The sequence below is a fragment of the Salvelinus sp. IW2-2015 genome, unplaced genomic scaffold (assembly GCF_002910315.2).
Source record: "Salvelinus sp. IW2-2015 unplaced genomic scaffold, ASM291031v2 Un_scaffold3042, whole genome shotgun sequence".
Classification (NCBI taxonomy): Eukaryota; Metazoa; Chordata; class Actinopteri; order Salmoniformes; family Salmonidae; genus Salvelinus; species Salvelinus sp. IW2-2015.
In genome coordinates, this window is record NW_019944334.1 from 107,734 (window position 1) to 131,109 (window position 23,376).

Consider the following 23,376-nt stretch of genomic DNA (forward strand, 5'->3'; position numbering starts at 1 on the left):
TGGTCCGGTTAGTTGAGTAATATGTGGTAGAGAGTAGACAGAGAGTAGCAGCAGTGTAAAAAATGGGGTTTGGGGGGGGGGGGGGGGAGGCAATGCAAATAGTCCGGGTAGCCATTTGGCTAACTGTTCAGGAGAGTTATGGCTTGGGGGTAGAAGCTGTAAAGAAGCCTTTTGGTCCTAGACTTGGCTCTCGGTACCACTTGCAGTGCGGGTACTGGGCCGTACGCACTACCCTCTGTAGTTCCTTGCAGGCGGACGCCGAGCAGTTGCCATACCAGGCGGTGATGCAACCATTCGGATGCTCTCGATGTTGCAGCTGTAGAACTTTTTGAGGATATGAGGACCCATGACAAATCTTTCAGTCAATAGCATTGTCGTGCCCTCTTCACGCGATGTCTTGGTGTGTTTGGACCTGATAGTTTGTTGGTGATGTGGACATCAAGGAACTTGAAGCTCTCAACCTGCTCCACTACAGCAACGATGTGATCAGGGCTAATCAGCCCTCCTTTTCCTGTAGTCCACAATCAGCTCCTTTGTCTTGATCACGTTGAGGAGATGTAGGTGTTGTCTGCACCACACTGCCAGGTCTCTGACCTCTCCCTATAGGCCGTCTCATTGTTGTCGGTGGTCAGGCCTACCACTGTTGTGTCATCAGCAAACTTAATGATGGTGTTGGAGTCGTGCCTGGTCATGCACTCGTGGGTGAACAGGGAGTACAGGAGGGGACTGAGCACGCACCCCTGAGGGTCCCCGGTGTTTAGGATCAGCGTGGCAGATGTGTTGTTACCTACCCTTACCACCTGGGGCGGCCCGTCAGGAAGCCCGAATCCAGTTGCCTTTCAAAGCACTTCATGGCTACCGACGTGAGTGCTACAGGGCAGTAGTCATTTAGGCAGGTTACCTTTGTGTTCTTGGGCACAGGGACTATGGTGGTCTGCTTTAAACATGTAAGATTATTACAGACTCAGTCAGGGAGAGGTTGAAGAAACTTGACAGTTTGGTCCAAGCATGCTCTGAGTACACAGTCATTCGGTACAAAACTAACCATGTTTCCTTTCTGTTGTTGTTTTTAAAGATGTTTTGGTCAGAATGCATTGTGTTGGTCGCTAAATGAATTGCCTCATTGAGGACATTGAAGTGTTTCTGAATGTTTCCTTTGTTTCCTCTTGTTGTGTACCTGCAGAGCTGTGGCAGGAGAATGTCTCTCTGAAAGATCTCCAGAGTAAAGCGTTTGTCTTCTGAAGCTGCAGATAGGAAGCCAGTCAACTGGCCTTTATGGAAGATCACTCCTTCTTGCCACCAGACACTCTGGGTTCGCGCCCAGGCTCTGTCGCAGCCGGCCGCGACCGGGAGGTCCGTGGGGCGACGCACAATTGGCCTAGCGTCGTCCAAGCTAGGGAGGGTTTGGCCGGTAGGCATATCCTTGTCTCATCGCGCACTAGCGACTCCTGTGGTGGGCCAGGCGCAGTGCACGCTGACCAGGTCGCCAGCCGACACATTGGTGCGGCTGGCTTCCGGGTTGGAGGCGCGCTGTGTTAAGAAGCAGTGCGGTTGGGTTGTGTTTCGGAGGACGCATGGCTCTCGACCTTCGTCTCTCCCGAGCCCGTACGGGAGTTGTAGCGATGAGACAAGATAGTAACTACTAACAATTGGATACCACGAAATTGGGGAGAAAAGGGGGTAAAATTAATAAATAAATAAACATGATCATAGTTAATGATCTAGCCGTCTCTATTTATCTACTGTAAGACTCGCCTGGTTCCATATATTTGATGTCCTGCCAACTGCTATGGCCATTGGAGTTGGCAAAAAGCACAAACAGGTCTATGAAAAGGCTATTTACACTAAATTTGACTAAACTAAATCGCTAACTCTCTGATTGGTTATCTGTGGTTGCAGGAGACATAGTGGGTCTGTATGACCTGGATGGCTGTACGCCGTCCTCCCAGCTGTGTACTGGTGTAGTGACCCGCATCAGTCAGTCAGCGGTAACCGTGGCCTGTGAGGACTCGCCGGACGGACTCAACCTGGACACAGACGCTCTGTACAACCTCATGAAGCTGGCTAACGATGTCACATACAAACGCATGAAAAAGTTAGTAAGAAAACCTATGCCCGAGTTTAACCGTTACCCTGATATTAACACTAACCTAACTCTGACTCTAATCCTAACCTATTCCATTGCTTGTTGTCCGCAGGGCCTTGAACACTCTGAATGGGTACAGCAGTGGACCAGCCTCGGATTTGATCAGCGTTCTCTTTGGCTATTCAGAACCTGGCTCTATATCACAACCAAGTAAGGCTTCCTCTCAGGAATATGTTACGAGCTTACTGTATCAGACCAGATCTGGAATTATACTCTCTGAAATAGAAGAATGTGAAAATTATTGCCATTGTGATTTTGGACATCAGAAAAAAATATTCACTTGTCTAAAAAAAAAAAAAAATACTTCTCAGATGCAAAATGTAAGATTTAATTATCTCTCTTCTTTGTTCAGATGATCTGTGTTTCCTGAACACTGGTCTGGATGAGTCTCAGAGACAGGCGGTGTCGTTTGCTCTGTCTCAGAGAGAGGTAGCTGTAATACACGGGCCACCAGGCACTGGCAAGACAACCACTGTGGTGGAAATCATCCTGCAAGTGGTCAAACAGGGACAGAAGGTAGAGATTATGTCATACAGTACATTGGCGTGTCCATTCTTATCAAGAGAATTATCAAGCATTGACCATGTTATGTTATATTGAAAAAATTGCAGAATATGGCTTTAAATATAGTTTAGATAATCCCTTTTAAATATGGTTTAGGTAATCCCTTTTAAATATGGTTTAGGTAATCCCTTTTAATATGTTTAGGTAAATCCTTAAAAATGGTTTTTGGAACTCCCTTTAAAATATGTTTTGGTATCCCTTTTTAAAAATGGTTTTGGTATCCCTTTAAAATATGGTTTTGGTAATCCCTTTAAAATATGGTTTTGGTAATCCCTTTAAAATATGGTTTTGGTAATCCCTTTAAAATATGGTTTTGGTAATCTCTTTTAAATATGGTTGAGGTAATCCCTTGTAATCATAATAATGGCTTGATTGTTTTGTTAGTCACACTTGGACCAGATTTGGACTCTTATTGGTGACCGAGCTACATACCCTGTTGGTATGTTACATACCTAGCTACATACCCCAACCAGAGGCCTTGGATCACAGGAAAGATCTACACTGAGCTAAAGGGTAGAGCTGCCGCTTTSAAGGAGCGGGACACTAATCCGGACGCTTATAAGAAATCCCGCTACTCACTCAGATGAACCATCAAACAGGCCAAGCGTCAATACAGGATTAAGATTGAATCCTACTACACCGGCTCTGACGCTCGTTGGATGTGGCAGGGCTTGAAAACTATTATGGACTACAAAGGGAAACCCAGATGCGAGCTGCCCAGTGACGCGAGCCAGACAAGCTAAATGTCTTCTAAGCTCGCTTCGAGGCAAGCAACACTGAAGCATGCATGAGAGCACCAGCTGTACCGGATGACTGTGTACTCAGAGCATGCGTGGACCAACTGTCAAGTTTCTTCAACCTTTCCCTGACTGAGTCTGTAATATCTACATGTTTCAAGCAGACCACCATAGTCCCTGTGCCCAAGAACACAAAGGTAACCTGCCTAAATGACTACTGCCCTGTAGCACTCACGTCGGTAGCCATGAAGTGCTTTGAAAGGCAACTGGATTCTGGACTTCCTGACGGGCCGCCCCCAGGTGGTAAGGGTAGGTAACAACACATCTGCCACGCTGATCCTAAACACCGGGGACCCTCAGGGGTGCGTGCTCAGTCCCCTCCTGTACTCCCTGTTCACCCACGAGTGCATGACCAGGCACGACTCCAACACCATCATTAAGTTTGCTGATGACACAACAGTGGTAGGCCTGACCACCGACAACAATGAGACGGCCTATRGGGAGGAGKTCAGAGACCTGGCAGTGTGGTGCCAGGWCAACAACCTCTCCCTCAACGTGAKCAAGACAAAGGAGCTGATTGTGGACTACAGGAAAAGGAGGGCTGATTACGCCCTGATTCACATCGTTGCTGTAGTGGAGCAGGTTGAGAGCTTCAAGTTCCTTGGTGTCCACATCACCAACCAACTATTATGGTCCAAACACACCAAGGCAGTCGTGAAGAGGGCACGACAACACCTTTTTCCCCCTCAGGAGACTGAAAAGATTTGGCATGGGTCCCCAGATCCTCAAAAGGTTCTACAGCTGCACCATCGAGGGCATCCTGAGCGGTTGCATCACCGCCTGGTATGGCAACTGCTCGGCGACCGACTGTAATGYGCTACAGAGGGTCGTGCGTACGGCCCAGTTCATCACTGGGGCCAAGTTTCCTGCCAGGACCTCTATATCAGGCGGTGTCAGAGGAAGGCCCTATAAATTGTCACCCAACCCCGCACATTGACTCAGTACCGGCACCCCCTGTACATACACTGCTCAAAAAAATAAAGGGAACACTTAAACAACACAATGTAACTCCAAGTCAATCACACTTCTGTGAAATCAAACTGTCCACTTAGGAAGCAACACTGATTGACAATACATTTCACATGCTGTTGTGCAAATGGAATAGACMAAAGGTGGAAATTATAGGCAATTAGACACCCCCAAAAAAGGAGTGATTCTGCAGGTGGTGACCACAGACCACTTCTCAGTTCCTATGCTTCCTGGCTGATGTTTTGGTCACTTTTGAATGCTGGCGGTGCKCTCACTCTAGTGGTAGCATGAGACGGAGTCTACAACCCACACAAGTGGCTCAGGTAGTGCAGYTCATCCAGGATGGCACATCAATGCGAGCTGTGGCAAGAAGGTTTGCTGTGTCTGTCAGCGTAGTGTCCAGAGCATGGAGGCGCTACCAGGAGACATGCCAGTACATCAGGAGACGTGGAGGAGGCCGTAGGAGGGCAACAACCCAGCAGCAGGACCGCTACCTCCGCCTTTGTGCAAGGAGGAGCACTGCCAGAGCCTGCCAAAATGACCTCCAGCAGGCCACAAATGTGCATGTGTCAGCATTATGGTCTTCACAAGGGTCTGAGGATCTCATCTGGTACCTAATGGCAGTCAGGCTACCTCTGGCGAGCACATGAGGCTGTGCGGCCCACAAAGAAATGCCACCCCACACCATCGACTGACCACCGCCAAACCGGTCATGCTGGAGGATGTTGCAGGCAGCAGAACCGTTCTCCACGCGCGTCTCCAGACTCTGTCACGTCTGTCACATGTGCTCATGTGCTCAGTGTGAACCTGCTTTTATCTGTGAAGAGCACAGGGCGCCAGTGGCGAATTTGCCAATATTGGTGTTCTCTTGGCAAAATGCCCAAACGTCCTGCACGGTGTTGGGCTGTAAGCACAACCCCCACCTGTGGACGTCGGGCCCTCATACCACCCTCATGGAGTCTTGTTTCTGACCGTTTGAGCAGACACATGCACATTTGTGGCCTGCTGGAGGTCATTTTGCAGGGCTCTGGCAGTGCTCCTCCTGCACAAAGGCGGAGGTAGCGGTCCTGCTGCTGGTTGTTGCCCTCCTGCGGCCTCCTCCACGTTCCTCCTGATGTACTGGCCTGTCTCCTGGTAGCGCCTCCATGCTCTGGACACTACGCTGGACAGACACAGCAAACCTTTTGCCACAGCTCGCATTGATGTGCCATCCTGGATGAGCTGCACTACCTGAGCACTTGTGTGGGTTGTAGACTCCGTCTCATGCTACCCACTAGAGTGAGAGCACGCCAGCATTCAAAAGTGACCAAAACATCAGCCAGGAAGCATAGGAACTGAGAAGTGGTCTGTGTCACCACCTGCAGAATCACTCCTTTTTGGGGTGTCTTGCTAATTGCCTATAATTTCCACCTTTTGTCTATTCCATTTGCACAACAGCATGTGAAATGTATTGTCAATCAGTGTTGCTTCCTAAGTGGACAGTTTGATTTCACAGAAGTGTGATTGACTTGGAGTTACATTGTGTTGTTTAAGTGTTCCCTTTAATTTTTTTGAGCAGTGTATATAGCCTCGTTATTTTTTACTTTAAAAAAAAAAAAAAAACTTTATTTATTAAATATTTTCTTAACTCTATTTCTTGACCTGCGTTGTTAAGGGCTTTTAAGTAAGCATTTTACAGTCATTTTATTTGAATATCTCTGTTTTGTTTCTCTGTTTGTCCTGTAGGTCCTGTGTTGTGCTGGTTCTAACGTGGCYGTGGATAACCTGGTAGAGCGCCTGGCTAAGGCCAAAGCTAAGGTCCTGAGACTGGGCCACCCTGCCCGCCTGCTAGAGTCCATTCAGAAACACTCGCTAGACGCCGTCCTCGCTCACAGTGACAACACCAACATCATCGCTGACATACGCAAAGACATCGACAAAGCTTTTGTGAGTATTGATAATATGGCATCGATGATAATCACATCTTTATGTGAGTGTGGTGAATTTACAGTGGGGCGCTAGCATGGTCTCTAATTATTTGACTGGTAAATTATGATCACAGATATTTTGGTTTCAGAAGTTACTGTAATACAGTACAGGTCAAAAGTCTGGACACACCTACTCATTGAAAGGGTTTTTCTTTATTTGTACTATTTTCTACATTGTAGAATAATAGTGAAGACATCAAAACTATGAAATAACACATATGGAATCATGTAGTAACCAGAAATGCGTTAAACCAATCAAAATATATTTTATATTTGAGATTCTTCAAATATAAAATATTTGTTTTACTTTTTTGGTTACTACATGATTCCATATGTGTTATTTCATAGTTTTGATATCTTCACTATTATTTTAAAATGTAGAAAATAGTACAAATAAAGAAAAATCCTTCAATGAGTAGGTGTGTCCAAACTTTTGACAGGTGCTGTGTACAGTATATCAATGTCCAGAAATTCTACATGTCAAATCATTGATAAACTCCCAGCTCCTCGCATTCGGATTAGCGAAAGACTTTTAGACTTCGATAATAAGGTAATTTTTCTCTGTGTATTTTTCATGATGTATTGGAATGCTTCTAGGTTTGATATTGTCGTGTTTTCTCAATGTTTGGTGAAGATGGGGATGAAGAAGATGAGTGACAAACGAGATCGGATCCACCTGAAGAGGGAGGTAGGASAGCTGAGGAAAGAGCTGAGGACCAGGGAAGCTACAGCCATTGCTGAGGTCCTCAAACGCGCTGATGTKGTTCTAGCCACTAACACAGGTGAGTGATGGTGGATATCAACAGTTGTTCATTAGGGCACACACTATAAAACGTTTCAAAAATGTTTTGCAACACAAAAAAAAGGAAAATTTGMATTTCTGATTGAACAAGTCCTGGTTGCCCATTCCTATTTCAGTCCGTTTTCTTCCCTTTGGTGCCTAATGAACACAACCCTCTGTCTTCATTGTGACTGGATGTGTGTCCTATTGAACAATAATATTACCTGTCTGTGTTGTCTCCAGGTGCTAATGATGGTGGCCCTCTGAAGAACCTACCTGTAGACCATTTTGACTGGGTGGTGATCGATGAGTGTGCCCAGGCGTTGGAGAGCTCCTGCTGGATCGCTCTGCTCAGAGGCAGGAAGTGTATCCTGGCTGGAGACTACAAGCAGCTGCCACCCACCATCAAGTCTCACACGTAAATATCAGCTCTTCTTATTGGTCCCACCAACACATATATGTTGCTCTGTGTATAGTCAGTGGAATTGGTCACATTTCGAGTTTGGAGACCAAGGGGGGGTGTAGATGAGGAATAAGATGGGACCTAAAACGGAGCCTTGAGGCTCAAAATGTAAAGGCGTCCCATCTTCCCGGTGTAACAGTTTAACTTTAGTCCGTCCCCTCCCACACGGCGGTAGACTTTCAAATGTTTCCAAAAATGCAACTGGCAGAAAAACAGGGTTCTCAAAGTGTACCGTACACGAGAGCGGTTTAATGAGACAGAGAGGACATTTTGTTAGGAATTTAGAAAGAGGAAAGATCTGGAGATGCAACAACTAGCATGGGTTGCCTTTGGCTGCTGGATATTGAAAGAACGTTGATTTGTAAACAAATAGAACATGAGAGAAAAACTGTTTTTAATGGAAGGAAATGTTCATACAGTCATTCCCTCAGCATTTATGTGGTCGGATTTTGGCTAGGCTACTTTGAAACCGGGATTTTGGCTAGGCTACTTTGAAACCGGGATTTTGGCTAGGCTACTTTGAAACCGGGATTTTGGCTAGGCTACTTTGAAACAAGGTAAGACATGCCTCATAAAATGGCATAAAACATCCAGGTTTAAAACAAGTACGTTAATGGTTAGATAGTTTCAAAGTGCTGACTGGCTCCGCTCAGAAGGTGGGTAATGTGCATTGCTCTGGCCTTCTGTCCGTTCTTGTGAACGAACCATGGCTCGAGTATGTCAACAGAATCTGCGGAATCGATGCACAAAGTCTAGAACCAACAGGACCCTGAACAGCTTCTACCACCAAGCCATAAGACTGATAAATGGTTAACCAATAGCTACCCAGACTAACTATTTAACAATCTGCATTGACCCTTTTTTTGCAAATATTTTAGATTATCACATATGCTGCTGTTTATCTATCCTGTTGCCTAGTCACTTTATCGCTACCAATATGTACATATTTACGTAAATTACCTCGTACCCCTGCACATGGACTCAGTACTGGTACCATGTGTATATAGCCATGTTATTACCTCGTACCCCTGCACATTGACTCAGTACTGCAGTACTGGTACCCTGTGTATATAGCCATGTTATTACCTCGTACCCCTGCACATGGACTCAGTACTGGTATCCTGTGTGTATATAGCCAAGTTATAGCCTAATTAGACTATATGGCTATAAAGGTCTTGGGAAAGTTGTGTAAATTAAATAAAACCAGAGAGGAAGAGGGGAACTTCAGCCGACTGGTGAATTTGCGAGGCGTACAAGACAGATTGCCAAGACATGAGCACCACGTTTTTTTTCTGCCTGCCCCTTCTCTCTTAAACGCTGGCTCGCCTCGGGCGTATTCATTACGCCAATTATGTTGGAAGTGTGTGTTCACTCTTCCGTCTGTTGCGTGTAGAATATCCTAGCCTAGTTGCGAGACATTGCAAGCCAAGAAATTGTGAGATTCAGCTTTTGTTTGCCGATAGATGGACCTAGTGCACGGTTCTGACTGTCTGTCTGGTGGCTGACCTGTCTATACTGATAGATAGACCTAGTGCACGGTTCTGTCTGGTGGCTGACCTGCCTATACTGATAGATAGACCCAGTGCCTGGTTCTGTCTGGTGGCTGACCTGCCTATACTGATAGATAGACCCAGTGCCCGGTTCTGACTGGTGGCTGACCTGCCTATACTGATAGATAGACCCAGTGCACGGTTCTGACTGGTGGCTGACCTGTCTATACTGATAGATAGACCCAGTGCACGGTTCTGTCTGTCTGTCTGGTGGCTGACCTGCCTATACTGATAGATAGACCTAGTGCATGGTTCTTTCTGGTGGCTGACCTGTCTATACTGATAGACTTCAAGATGGCCCCGAAGTACATGGCTGACGTTTTACATTCTCCCAACCAATTGTGCTATTTTTAAATGTTTTGTGTAACTTATTTTTAATAACTTATTGTGTACATAATGTTGCTGCTACCGTCTCTTATGACCRAAAATAACTTCTGGACATCCAAACAGCGATTACTCACCACGGACTGGAAGAAACTTTTTCCTTTAACGAGTCCGACGAGAAGGATATCCTGCTTTCAGTGGAACAGGCCCAGATCCACGTCTTTAGCGTGAAGAAAAAACGCTGAAAAGGGGAAGCAGATCGGGGATCCTTCTGAGAATCGGGAGGCGAGCAAGAAAAGGGGAAGCAGATCGGGGATCCTTCTGAGAATCGGGAGGCGAGCAAGAACTCCCACTGCCTTCCGTCCTTCTTGCTAACGTGCAATCTTTAGATAATATGAAAAGTAGATAATAGGTTTTAATGTTATTCCAATGTTGGCATTTTTAGAGACAAACATTTGAATGTGAATTGAGTTGACTCAACTATCTGAGTTAGATTAGATTAAATCCCTGTGAACAACCTAGAGTAGACCCATAAAACCATTTAACTTGGGACGGTTCGTCTTCCGTTTGGGACGGTTCGTCTTCCGTTTGGGACGGTTCGTCTTCCGTTTGGGACGGTTCGTCTTCCGTTTGGGACGGTTCGTCTTCCGTTTGGGACGGTTGAAATTGTACTTCAGGACGATTCTGGAAAGATGATGGGGGGGAAAGTTATTCTCAAGCACTGCTTGGGGGACACCACAGGTGATGGTAGTGGGTTCAGAATGTCCCCAGTCTGCCATGTAAATAGTTTGTTAAACATAATCCATGTGTCATTCCTTGCTTGTGTCTTTTTACCTTTTTGCCATATTTAAAATAGATACTTGGATTTCAATCAATACTATTTTTTCCTCATCCAGGGCTGCGTCTAAAGGCCTGTCTGTCAGCCTGATGGAGAGGTTGATCCTGAAGTATGGAGACKCCGTAGTCAGGATGCTGACAGTGCAGTACCGAATGAACAGTAACATCATGACCTGGGCCTCAGAACAGATGTACCAGGGGCAACTCACCGCACACAGCTCAGTGGAGAAACACCTGCTCAAGTAACAACTGCCTCCTTTTGGCTACGTTTACACCGGCAGCCCAATTCAGGTTATTTTTGCCCCAAGTATTGGCATCTGGTCTGATTTGGTCAAAAGACCAATAATTAGTCAAAGGATCAGAATTGGGCTGCCTGTGTAAACACAGCCCATTTATCTCACATCAAATTAGTAGACATTTTAATGAGGGTTTAGGRTCACGATTTACGGTTCAATTCCATTTGAATTCAGTGAATACAGTAATTAAACTGGAAGTCCAATTTGGATTTTCATTCTAGACTTTCAGTTCATTCCTGGATTGACGGAATGAAGTTTACTTCCTGAATTGAAATGGAATTGACCCCAACCCTGTAAGGAACCCAGCTCAAACATGGCTCTTTCCCCTGAACAGAGATCTCCCAGGAGTAGCCAGTGTTGAAGAGACCAGCACCCCTCTCCTCCTCATAGACACAGCAGGCTGTGGGCTTAGTGAGATGGAGGTGACAGACGAACAGTCCAAAGGAAACCAAGGTCAGCTATCTAAATGATATGATAAGGTTTCCTATTTCCTATAGGTTGTTGATTTTATGTTGTGATCATGTTTTTGTTTTATTTTTACTACTACCAAACCAAAATGGCCCCTAGCTCAACACAGTATGAGCTAGTCTAAACTAAGAGGAACCTCACTCGGGTATCTTGTCTTCTTAGGACCCGTGTGAGGTGCTGAAATCTAATAAACTAATTGTGATGAACTCGTATTCTGATAAACAGGTGAGGTGGACATTGTGGAACTGCACATCAAAGCGTTGACTGAAGCTGGGGTGAAACCTAAAGACATCGCTGTTATTGCCCCTTACAATCTGCAGGTGAGTCACGGCTGCTTTCTGCACTATTGAACTTTTAGCTCTCTTTGTTTTTGGGGTGGAGATCAGTTGAGTTTTGCAGAGCCCTGTGTCTTGTAAGCCTTGATCTGAAACGTTTGTGACAGAAGGTGCAGAGGCGGTTTATGTTCTTGTCTGTGTTTAGGTGCATCTCCTGCGTCAGCGTCTCTCAGCCAGACATCCCGATCTGGAGATCAAGTCTGTCGACGGCTTCCAGGGCAGAGAGAAGGAGGCTGTGGTGTTGACCTTGGTCAGATCTAACAGGAAAGGTAAACTAGTGTGTGTGTGTGTGTGTGTGTGTGTCGTCTATTTCTACCAACGTGCTGATGTACTAAGTTCTATCTCTCCTTCAGGTGAGATAGGGTTCTTAGCTGAAGACCGGAGGATCAACGTGGCGGTGACTCGAGCCAGACGTCACCTGGCCCTGGTGTGTGACACGCAGACCGTCCAGACCCACGGCTTCCTCAAGACCCTCATCGATCACATGACCCAGCACGGAGACGTACGCACCGCCTTTGAGTACCTGCGGGTAGGTTAATAATCCTTTTGGAATCAATAACGTATCAGTCTATCAAGGGAATGTGTTTTTAGTCCCATTTAAACGTACTTGTTTTGCTATCGATATCGGCAATACTAGCCTAAAAAATATTGTATTCCTTATTGGCAATACTAGCCTAAAAAATATTGTAATCCATATCGGCAATACTAGCCACAAACACAGTATTCATACCCCTTATTCCACATTTTGTTACAGCCTAAATTCAAATGGATGAAGTATTATTATTTTTCTCACATCTACACCCATGATGACGAAGTGAAAACATCCTAGTAATCTGCTGTCAGAGCCAAGGCTCTTCATAGAACAGTTATGTTGTGGGCTACTGTAGACTAGTACCTGGTACGCTCTGTCCGCTAATACCAGATTATTAACTGGAAGTAGTTTTCTATTCATCACTCTCGGGTTTCCTTCCTCTCTGGCAACTGAGTTAGGAAGGACGACTGTATATTTTGTAGTGACTGGGTGTATTAATGCACCATCCAAAGTGTAATTAATAACTTCACCATGCTCAAAGGGATATTCAATGTCTGCTTTTTATTATTTTACCCATCTACCAATAGGTGCCCTTCTTTGTAAGCCATTGGAAAACCTCCCTGGTCTTTGTGGTTGAATCTGTGTTGGAAATTCACTGCTCGACTGAGGGACCTTACAGTTAATTGAATGTGTGGGGTATAGAGATGAGGTAGTCATGTTAAACACTATTTCACAGTCCACGAAACTTTATTATGAGACTTGTTAAGCACATTTTTTCTCCTTCGCCATGTTCAGACACACGGTTCTCAAGAGTGGTGGAAATGGAAGAAGAAGAACCAGATTCTCTGGAATCTCGCTGTCTGCTCCGACCAATTACGCGCATGCGCAGTGTCTCCATGGATCGTGCGAACATTGACGTCAGGTTACAGGCTACAATTTGTTGTGCTCTTTCCGAGTTTCTGCGGCGTCATCACGTTGACTGTTCTCCAGGCCTCAGTGCCTGTTTTGAGGGAGGAAACATCCTCCCGTCACCAGAAGCAGTCCGAGTGGTTCCTATGTCGAAGATCCAGAATGGCTGGTATAAACTTTGCGTGGCGTTCTAGACCGACGCGCCCGCAGCAAACACCTCAGAGTCTACAAACTAAGAAGAATCAAGAGCCTCTGGCTATTACAGCCAACAGTGTTATACACATCCATGCACGGGCAGGTTTGGCAAGCGAGGCCAGAGATTTGGTTCTTATGGGCCTGGCCCCTAAGAGGGCCAATCTGATGGCTAGAGGTTTACCTCCGACTGTTATTGCTACCGTTCAGTCTGCAAGGGGGCCCTCCATGAGAAGGCTGTATGGATATAAGTGGCAACCATTTTGAGCTCTGATGCCAAGGTAAAGGAATGGTTCCTTTTCAGGCGGGATTATATTTCTCCATAGTATGTTGTACATAAGTTGACTGACTGAAAGGGAACTTAACGTTATGACTATAACTACTGTCCCCTGAAGGAGGGAAACGAGGTACAGCACCTGTTTAGCCCCGCACCGCACATTCCTGCGCTCGGTGAAGAGCGGTTTGAAATGGAAGGGAATGAAACCCGAGCCTCACACGTATCACCTGTGGAAGGCGGGGCTTCTAGCGAGGCGCGGATTTCATTGGCCCTGTCAGGCACAACTCCTCATAGTATGCTGTACCTCGTTTGCCTCCTTAAGGGAACAGTAGTTAGAGTCGTAACGTTACGATATTAAGCTATAAAATATCGATATTGGCAATATTAGCCTAAAAAATATCTCGATCGATTTAGGCAATGCTAGTCTAAAAAATATTGTTATCCATATGGGGCAATACTAGCCTGAGAAATAAATTGGTATAAATCGAAACTGGAAGTATCATCCATCCTACAGGACATTGTGCCCCAGAACTACACCAGAGACCACCGAGATACCAAGTCTAGCAACACTACCGCTAGCAGCTCCTCATCCACCTCCAACAAGCAGAAGGGCAGAGGTCAGGCTGGGAGCAAGGTGGAGCCAGGACACAAGAAGACCTCTGGGGGGAACAAGACCCAGGGAGGAGAGCCCCAGACAGGTTCAGCTATGACGTTATTCACAAACTGTAATAATAAGGAAGAGTTTAACGGTTTGGAGAGGCTGGTTTTCCAGAAACAGAGTAAGCCTAGTCCTAGACTAAAAATCAAATTCAATGGAAAATCTCAATTGAAAATAGTTTTTTATTCCAGGATCAGGTTAAATCTAACCCCTTGCTGTGGTAGTGATACAGAAATATGCACAACTGAAATTTTAAACAAAAGTTTACATGTTCACGTTGATTGACATGACACAGATCCCGGCACACACAGCCAAGCCAGACGTTCCACCCCCACGGAGGAGGAGCAGAGACTGACCCAGATAAAATACCTGGAGATCAAGGGCCAGGTGGAGTGGTTCCTACAGGACCCAGACCAGACAGAGCTACGGTTTCCCTCCACCCTCAACTCCCACGACCGCCTGCTCGTACACCAGGTACATAATACTTTGTGTTTTTGTTAAATTGCTGATGCAAAGTACACTAACTTCTACGGCTACCGATTAGCTCAAACAAAGCACACAGTTTTTCTTCAGGAAAATTACTTTTTTGTAGTTGTACATTATCAATGTACAAATTATAGTGAGGCTTTTCATAAGCCCATTTTGTGTTTCACTTTCTCACCTGCACCCTGTATTGTACTTTGATGTTGTGCTTTGTTTTTCCTGTTGCAAATAAATAAAGCTAAAAACTAAAATTGTAAAACAGGTTGCAGAGGAGCTGGGCCTGAACCATGAGAGCCAGGGAGAGGGAAAGGACAGATGCATCACTGTCTCCAGACCCCCGACAGGGCCTAACGAGGCTGGGGAAGAAGAGGAGCAACAAGCCCTACAACCAGCAGCCGTCCTGGAGGAAGACAGTGTTACAGGGCCTCCTGTAGGGCAACCGGCACCACCTGTAGATCTCAAGACTTTACATCTGGAACGAATGAGACGGGAGCAGGAGAAGAGGGAGCAGAAGAAGCATCTAGAGACCGTCCGTACAGCAGGACAGACTCAGACTGCTAAGAAGGCCAAGGCAAAAGGTTAGTGTAAAAAATGATGATCAAATTAGCAGTCAAAAATGATGATTAAAATAAGTTCTGATCAAACTGTATTCCTCATGCCTTTATGATCAACAAGGCTCACTCTAATTGCCTGTTTTATTTTTGATCCTCCGATATACACCTCAGATTGCAGCCCAAATAAATGCTTCTCAGAGTTCAAGTAACAGACACATCTTAACATCAACTGTTCAGAGGAGACTGCGTGAATCAGGCCTTCATGATCGAATTGCTGCAAAGAAACCACTACTAAAGGACACCAATAATAAGAAGAGACTTGTTTGGGCCAAGAAACACGAGCAATGGACATAGACCGGTGGAAATCTGTCCTTTGGTCTGATGAGTCCAAATTTGAGGTTTTTGGTTCCAACCTCCTTGTCTTTGTGAGACGCAGAGTAGATGAACGGATGATCTCCGCATGTGTGGTTCCCACCGTGAAGCATGGAGGAGGAGGTGTGATGATGTGGGGGTGCTTTGCTGGTGACACTGTCAGTGATTTATTTAGAATTCAAGGCACACTTAACCAGCAGGCACCACAGCATTCTGCAGCGATATACCATCCCATCTGGTTTAGGCTTAGTGGGACTACCATTTGTTTTTCAACAGGACAATGACCCAACACACCTCCAGGCTGTGTAAGGGCTATTTGACCAAGAAGGATCCACAATCACCTGAACCTCAACCCAATTGAGATGGTTTGGGATGAGTTGGCCGCAGAGTGAAGGAAAAGCAGCCAACAAGTGCTCAGCATATATGGGGACTCCTTCAAGACTGTTTAAAAAACATTCCAGGTGAAGCTGGTTGAGAGAATGCCAAGAGTGTGCAAAGCTGTCATCAAGGCAAAGGGTGGCTACTTTGAAGAATCTAAAATAATTTTTTTGTTGTTGGTTACTACATGATTCCATACGTGTTATTTCATAGTTTTGATGTCTTCACTATTATTCTACAATGTAGAAAACAGTAAAAAAAATAATGAAAACCCCTTTAATCAGTAGGTGTGTCCTAACTTATGACTGGTTCTGTATAATTTCTCTCCTCTAGGAAAGACCAAAGCGGGTGCCTGTGAGATCGCTGCGGCTGCGACGGCAGACGTTGATTTTGACACCCTAATAGATGCTGTGGTGAAGGCAGAACGCGTCTGTAGTTTTGTCAAGTGTAAAACGTTAGTCATTTATCTGGGACAACTCTGTCTGTTCTGCAACAGACAATACTGCCTCGGTCACCACATACCTGAGGTAAGACGTTGTTTCCAGATCTAGGCAAATCATTTTCTGACTGTATTATGTTCCACTGTTTAGTAACCATTTGCATGTTTTGCTGTCAGAGTTAATCCGTTAACTCGAGTTAATCAAGACGTCTATATAAGTCCAATGCAGCCATTTTTATCAAATCATTTCTGGTTAACAATTTAAGTACCTTACTGTGATTTGTTTTTTAATTAAAATGGCCAAAAGACACAATGTCTTCTTAGCAAAATGCACATTTTCAAGCAGGAATTTGGCTAGGACAGTCTGGAAGTGGGCTGAGGAGCCTAATGGGAGGAGCCTACTGGGAGGGTAACCTGAAAACTAGCTCTTATTGGCAGAGAAGAAACGCTTTGTGGTTCTATTAACTTACACCGCCTGGTGATGTCACCAGAAACCCAGCCAATCAAACTGACATGTCAGGCAGTCTTTTCAAACAGCTCTTACACTAAAAGTGCATTATCATAAATTTCACATTATTATTCCAACTTTATAGCGTGAAAATATATATATTAAACACAGGGAAATCACGTTTTGGGCTGCACTGCCCTTTTAAATGACAGATCACTAAACTAATTCTGCATTTGCGAGTTAACTCAATTACATTTGTTTTCCGTTTGACATCCCTAATTTATTGTAACTCTTATCTACCAGTGGTCACTTTCAGGTATATTTTGTATTTAGTGGACTGATTTAATTTAGTTTCACATTTTTGGAAAGGTTATTCTCTGATGTTTCTGTGTTGTGACTGTGTTGTGACTCCTCGGTGACTGTGTTGTGACTATGTTGTGACTCCTCCAGGTCCATGGGTGTGGAGACCAAGCCAAGGCCAATGCCAGGATGAGGATCAGTAAAGAAGGGGTTCTGTATGCCGGTAGTGGACACAAGAACAAGTCTGTAGATCCGAACAAGAAGGCCTACCTACACAGGAAGCTGGACTCCAAACTCAAAGACATGGAAAAGCAGCGGAAGACCAAACCCAAAGAGAATGACAAGAATTGACCTTTGACCTTTTTAAATCCAGTTTGTCAGTGACTGTAAGCTCTGAGGATGATCCTTTGTGGACTGAATAGATATAATTATTAAACAGATTACTGCTAAATTATTTCAACCGGTCTGTCAATATCTTGTGTTTTAATATAGTATATAACGTCTTATAAACACACATACAGGACATAACAGGACATCACTTCCAGTACTTTATTGTCCATTAACTTAGAGAATGGAGTTGTCTTTATGCTCTGAACCCAATCCCCCGAGACACACCCTGATGGACTGGAGGCAATGGGTCATCTGCAGTGCCGCGTCCCTGAAAAAATTAGTAGGGGGTTAGTGCCTTGATCATCGGCACAACGGCAGGGGACGGTATCTAGGATGATGCCAGCAACCCTCCAGTTGCCGGCTCACTGCACCAGATTTTCTCATCTGAGCTGGGATTCGTACCGACGACTCTCCGGGTGCTGGCCCGCTTCTCTGACCACTAGGCTACTTTTAATATTATTATATATTTCTAGACCTTTATCAACGGTTCTGATTTCATTATGGTTGTCAGGTGCTACTGAAGTCTCTTCTTTTTTTTCTGATCGTGTAATTTAGGCATGGGTAACTGGCAGCCCACGGATCAATTTCCAAATTGTAAAAAAAAAAAATGGAATTCAGTCGGCGTCTCAACATACTAGTAGAATACACATGGTGCCAGTCCCAAATGTACTTGTTCATCATCACTCAACTAGCCCAGAAATGGTTCAGGGGCGCTGCATTGACCCATTGCCATCAGGGTATGTCTCAGGGGATTGGGTTGTGAGCATAAAGACACATTTCCATTCTCTGTAAGTTAATGGACAATAAAGTGGAGGCCAGCAACATAGTTTCACTTGGGGCCTGAGTTTGGTTGCATAAAACATCGTAAGTGTTTCTCTTTAGGAATCATTTCCCCTTACCTAAGGGAATTGTTAAAGGCTGTTGCATAGAGCACCTAGGTAAGGGCATACTTAAGGGGTTTTACGCTAGTTTAAAGTCCTGTAAAGCAGGAAGAATCTCTTGTTACCATGGAGATGACCTGATTCACTCACTGAGCATTTTATTTTGGGAGATCACAAAATAGAACTTCTACATTCAAGACAGGAGAAATAAGTTGATTCATAAGATAATAAAACATGTTTCTCTACTTTAATCTCAATTTGTTTCTATTACTTTCTAGCACATCAAGCTAACTTACAGAGTAGGTAGCTTAGCTAGCTAGCTTTGTAGCCATGGATTGTGCTCCTTCCATTGTTTCACTAGGTAGCTATTGTTAGCTAGCTATACACCTAGCTAGCTAGTTGATGTTTTCCTTTTTGCAACCAGGGCAGAGAAAAACATTCACCTGCACAAATTCACCTTAAAATATTTTGTGCAACTGACTTAGTCAACCAGGGCCCGGTTGCATAAAACATCAAGTTATTCATCACCTCATCGTTTCCCTTACAATTTCCTTAACTTTAAGTCAGTTGCACAAAACATTTTAAGGTAAATTTCCCTCATAAATTAAGTGAAAAAGTTATGGGTGCCCATGAGGTCCCTTAACTGCTTCATTCAGTATGGATATCACTGTAAACCCCATTTGTGGAGGTGCCCTGGTTTCAATAGAAAAACAACCACCAGCTAGGTAGCTAGCTAGTTAGCTTCTTAGCTAAACAGTGGAAAGTGCACAATCCATGGCTACAAAGCTAGCTAGCTGGCTAGTTAGCTAACTACTCTCTGTAAGCTAGCTTGACTTGCTATAAAGTAATATAAACAAGTTGAGACAAAAGTAACTACAATGAACATGGTTTATTATCTTCTGAAGCAATTTGATTATCCTGTGTTTATTGTAGAAGTTTAAAACATCTACCACAAAATACATTATTTATTTGAGACATTTAGTCAGTGAATCAGGCCATCTCCATGGTAACCAGATACTATTTCTGCCATACATGCCGTCAAACTACCATAATTTAAGGATTTTATGCCCTTACCTGAGGAAATATTTGAGAGGCTCTATGCAACGCCCTGAAACAATTCCCTTCGGTAAGGGAAAACTATTCCTTAAGGGAAATACTAAAGATGTTTTATGCAACAGGGCCCTGACCTACAGTAGGTATATGTACAGTTGAAGTCAGAAGTTTACATACACCTTAGCCAAATACATTTAAACTCAGTTTTTTCACAATTCCTGATATTTAATCAGAGTAAAAATTCCCTGTCTTAGGTCAGTTAGGACCACCACTTTATTTTAAGAATGTGAAATGTCGGAATAATAGCAGACAGAATGATTTATTTCAGCTTTTATTTCTTTCATCACATTCCCAGTGGGTCAGAAGTTTACATACTCAATTAGTATTTGGTAGCATTGCCTTTAAATTGTTTAACTTGGGTCAAATGTTTTGGGTAGCCTTCCACAAGCTTCCTACAATAAGTTGGGTGAATGTTGGCCCATTCTTCCTGACAGAGCTGGTGTAACTGAGTCAGGTTTGTAGGCCTCCTGCTTCTGAGCATAGGACACACTGTCAGGTGTTTGCCTAAATTGTTATAGTAGGATTGCAGTCAGGGGCTTTGTGATGGCACTCCAATACCTTGACTTTGTTGTCCTTAAGCCATTTTGCCAACTTTTGGAAGTATGCTTGGGGTCATTGTCCATTTGGAAAGACCCATTTGCGACAAGCTTTAACTTCCTGACTGATGTCTTGATGTTGCTTCAATATATCCACTAATTTTCCTCCCTCATGATGCCATCTATTTTGTGAAGTGCACCAGTCCCTCCTGCAGCAAAGCAACCACAACATGATGCCTGCACCCTCATGCTTCACGGTTGGGAAGGTGTTTTCGGCTTGCAAGCCTCCCCCTTTTTTCCTCAAACATAACGATGGTCATTATGGACAAACAGTTATTTTTTTGTTTCATCAGACCAGAGGACATTTCTCCAAAAAAGTACAATCTTTGTCCTCATGTGTTCAATGCACGTAGTCTGGCTTTGTTTATGGCGGTTTTGTAGCAGTGGCTTCTTCCTTGCTGAGCGGCCTTTCAGATTATGTCGATATAGGACTTCTTTTACTGTGATATAGATACTTTTGTACCCGTTTCCTCCAGCATCTTCACAAGGTCCTTTGCTGTTGTTCTGGGATTTTCGACCAAAGTACGTTCTCTCTAGGAGACAGAACACATCTCCTTCCTGAGCGGTATGACGGCTGCGTGGTCCTGGTGTTTATACTTGCGTACTGTTGTTTGTACAGATGAACGTGGTACCTTCAGGCATTTGGAAATTGCTCCCAAGGATGAACCGACTTGTACAGGTATACAATATTTTTTTGAGGTTTTGGCTGATTTCTTTTGATTTCCCATGATGTCAAGCAAAGAGGCACTGAGTTTGAAGGTAGGCTTGAATACATCCACAGGTACACTCCAATTGACTCAAATGATGTCAATTAGCCTATAGAAACTTCTAAAGCCATGACATATTTTCGGATTTTAAAGGCACAGTCAACTTAGTGTGTGTAAACTTCTGATCCACTGGAATTGTGATACAGTGAATTATAAGTGAAATAATCTGTCTGTAAACACATTGCTGGGAAATTACTTGTGTCATGCACAAAGTAGATGTCTAACCGACTTGCCAAAATATAGTTTGTTAAGAAATTCATGGAGTGGTTTTAAAACAAGTTTAATTGACTCCCAACCTAAATGTATGTAAACTTCTGACTTCAACTGTAGACCCTGGGGATTCAGTTCATTCATAATTAATATATAATTGTACAATGGAGAGATGGAAATAATAATTGGAGGTATGGTGGAAAATAACACACTGTAATGCACACGCACTTAAACCTGTACATTCCACTGTCTCGATAAGGTCTTGTAAGAAGAGGTATTTTCCCCATTCGCTGCGTCTATGTGTAGCTATCAGAGTGGCACACGGCAAATGCCTTCAACTGTATGTACAGTGCATTCGGAAAGTTTTCAGACCCCTTGACTCTTTCCACATTTTGTTACGTTACAGACTTATTTTAAAATGGATTAAATGTTTTTTTTCCCCCCTCAATCTACACACAATAACCCATTATGACGTCACAATACCCCATAATGACAAAGCAAAAACATAATTACAAATAAAACACTGAAATATCACATTTACGTAAGTATTCAGACCCTTTACTCAGTACTTTGTTGAAGCACCTTTGGCAGCGATTACAGCCTCGAGTCTTCTTGGGTATGATGCTACAAGCTTGGCACACCATTCTTTTTWTCAGATCCTCACAAGCTCTGTCAGGTTGGATGGGGAGTGTCACTCCACAGCTATTTTCAGGTCTCTCCAGAGATGTTAGATTGGGTTCAAGTCCAGGCTCTGGCTGGGCCTCTCAAGGACATTCAGAGACTTGTCCTGAAGCCACTCCTGCATTGTCTTGGATGTGTGCTTAGGGTCGTTGTCCTGTTGGAAGTCTGAGGTCCTGAGCACTCTGGAGCAGGTTTTCATCAAGGATCTCTCTGTACTTTGCTTTCTTTGTCATTCCTTCGATCCTGACTAGTCTCCCAGCCCCTGCCTCTGAAAAACATCYCCACAGCATGATGCTGCCACCAACATGCTTCACCGTAGTGATGGTGCCAGGTTTACTCCAGATGGGACGTTTGGCATTCAGGTTAAAGAGTTGAATCTTGGTTTCATCAGACCAGAGAATCTTGTTTCTCATGGTCTTACAGTCCTTTAGGTGTCTTTTGGAAAACTCCAAGCAGGCTGTCATGTGCCTTTTACTGAGGAGTGGCTTCCGTCTGGCCACTCTACCATAAAGGCCTGATTGGTAGAGTGCTCCAGAGATGGTTGTCCTTCTGGAAGGTTCTCCCATCTCCACAGAGGACCTCTGTCAGAGTGACCATCGGGTTCTTGGTCAACTCCCTGACCAAAGACTTTCTCCCCCAATTGCTCAGTTTGGCCAGGCGGCCAGCTCTAGGAAGAGTCTTGGTGGTTCCAAACTTCTTCCATTTAAGAATTATGGAGGTCACTGTGTTCTTGGGGACCTTCAATGCTGCAGAAATGTTTTGGTAAACTTCCCCAGATCTGTGTCTCGACACAATCCTGTCTCGGAGCTCTACGGACAATTCCTTCGACCTCATGCCTTGGGTTTTTGATCTGACATGCACTGTCAAATGTGAGACCTTTATATAGACAGGTGTGTGCCTTTCCAAATCATGTCCAATCAATTGAATTTACCACAGGTGGACTTCAATCAAGTTGTAGAAACATCTCAAGGATGATCAATGGAAACAGGATGCACCTGAGCTCAATTTCAAGTCTCATAGCAAAGGGTCTGAATACTTATGTAAATAAGGTATTTCTGTTTTAAATTTAAGAATTTGCAAACATTTCTTTAAAAAAACTGACCAAGGCAACTCAACTGTAAATAAAAAATTAAAGTGTCTGCATAACAGAGCAACACACATACATGAGAGAACAAAAGCTACATAGCCCCTAGGCTATATGAATATCAAGAGACATGAGCCAAACATTTTCCTGTAGAATGTAATAGGTTATAAGACCTGTATGATTCATGTCATTTCATCAGTCCTACCAGCTAACGTGAGGTGTTTTAAGATTACGTTACATTTTAAGGGCCTATTGATACGAAGTAATAGATAATGTAAAAAACAAAAACCTGCCCATTATTAAATTTGAGAAATTATTTCATTGAGCTTTTATTTTTTTCATTCACTTGCTACTTGTTCTACTTGTTGCTAGTGTCGTGAGGGTTCTATTGTTGCTGCGTTGTCGTGAGGGTTCTATTGTTGCTACGTTGTCGTGAGGTTAACCTGCAAGGAAGCATTTCACTGCGCGCTGTGTACTCCACCTACATCAGGTGTATGACTAAGAAAATTTGAACTTAGAAGGGAAGGAGGAGGGGAGGACAGCCAGAAAGAGATGGTAAAAATGCCCAGCTTGGTGGTTTGCTTGTAGGTGAACACAACACTGACCAATCACAAC

General features: G+C 44.1%; 1 protein-coding gene across 1 annotated transcript in view; it reads left to right on the top strand.

The window, feature by feature from the left end:
* The window catches only part of ighmbp2 (immunoglobulin mu DNA binding protein 2), a 19,939-nt gene extending 2,455 nt beyond the window's left edge, over positions 1-17,484 (top strand). The window contains 18 exon segments of the mRNA XM_024142265.2: positions 1,186-1,225; positions 1,228-1,353; positions 1,903-2,095; positions 2,199-2,296; positions 2,499-2,662; positions 6,202-6,402; positions 7,078-7,225; positions 7,468-7,642; positions 10,458-10,640; positions 11,029-11,147; positions 11,388-11,482; positions 11,643-11,766; positions 11,851-12,026; positions 13,922-14,105; positions 14,361-14,539; positions 14,811-15,126; positions 16,186-16,379; positions 17,190-17,484. Coding sequence (XP_023998033.1) covers positions 1,186-1,225; positions 1,228-1,353; positions 1,903-2,095; positions 2,199-2,296; positions 2,499-2,662; positions 6,202-6,402; positions 7,078-7,225; positions 7,468-7,642; positions 10,458-10,640; positions 11,029-11,147; positions 11,388-11,482; positions 11,643-11,766; positions 11,851-12,026; positions 13,922-14,105; positions 14,361-14,539; positions 14,811-15,126; positions 16,186-16,379; positions 17,190-17,390 — 2,916 coding nt within the window. The 3' untranslated portion in view covers positions 17,391-17,484.
* Positions 17,485-23,376: the final 5,892 nt, after the last annotated feature.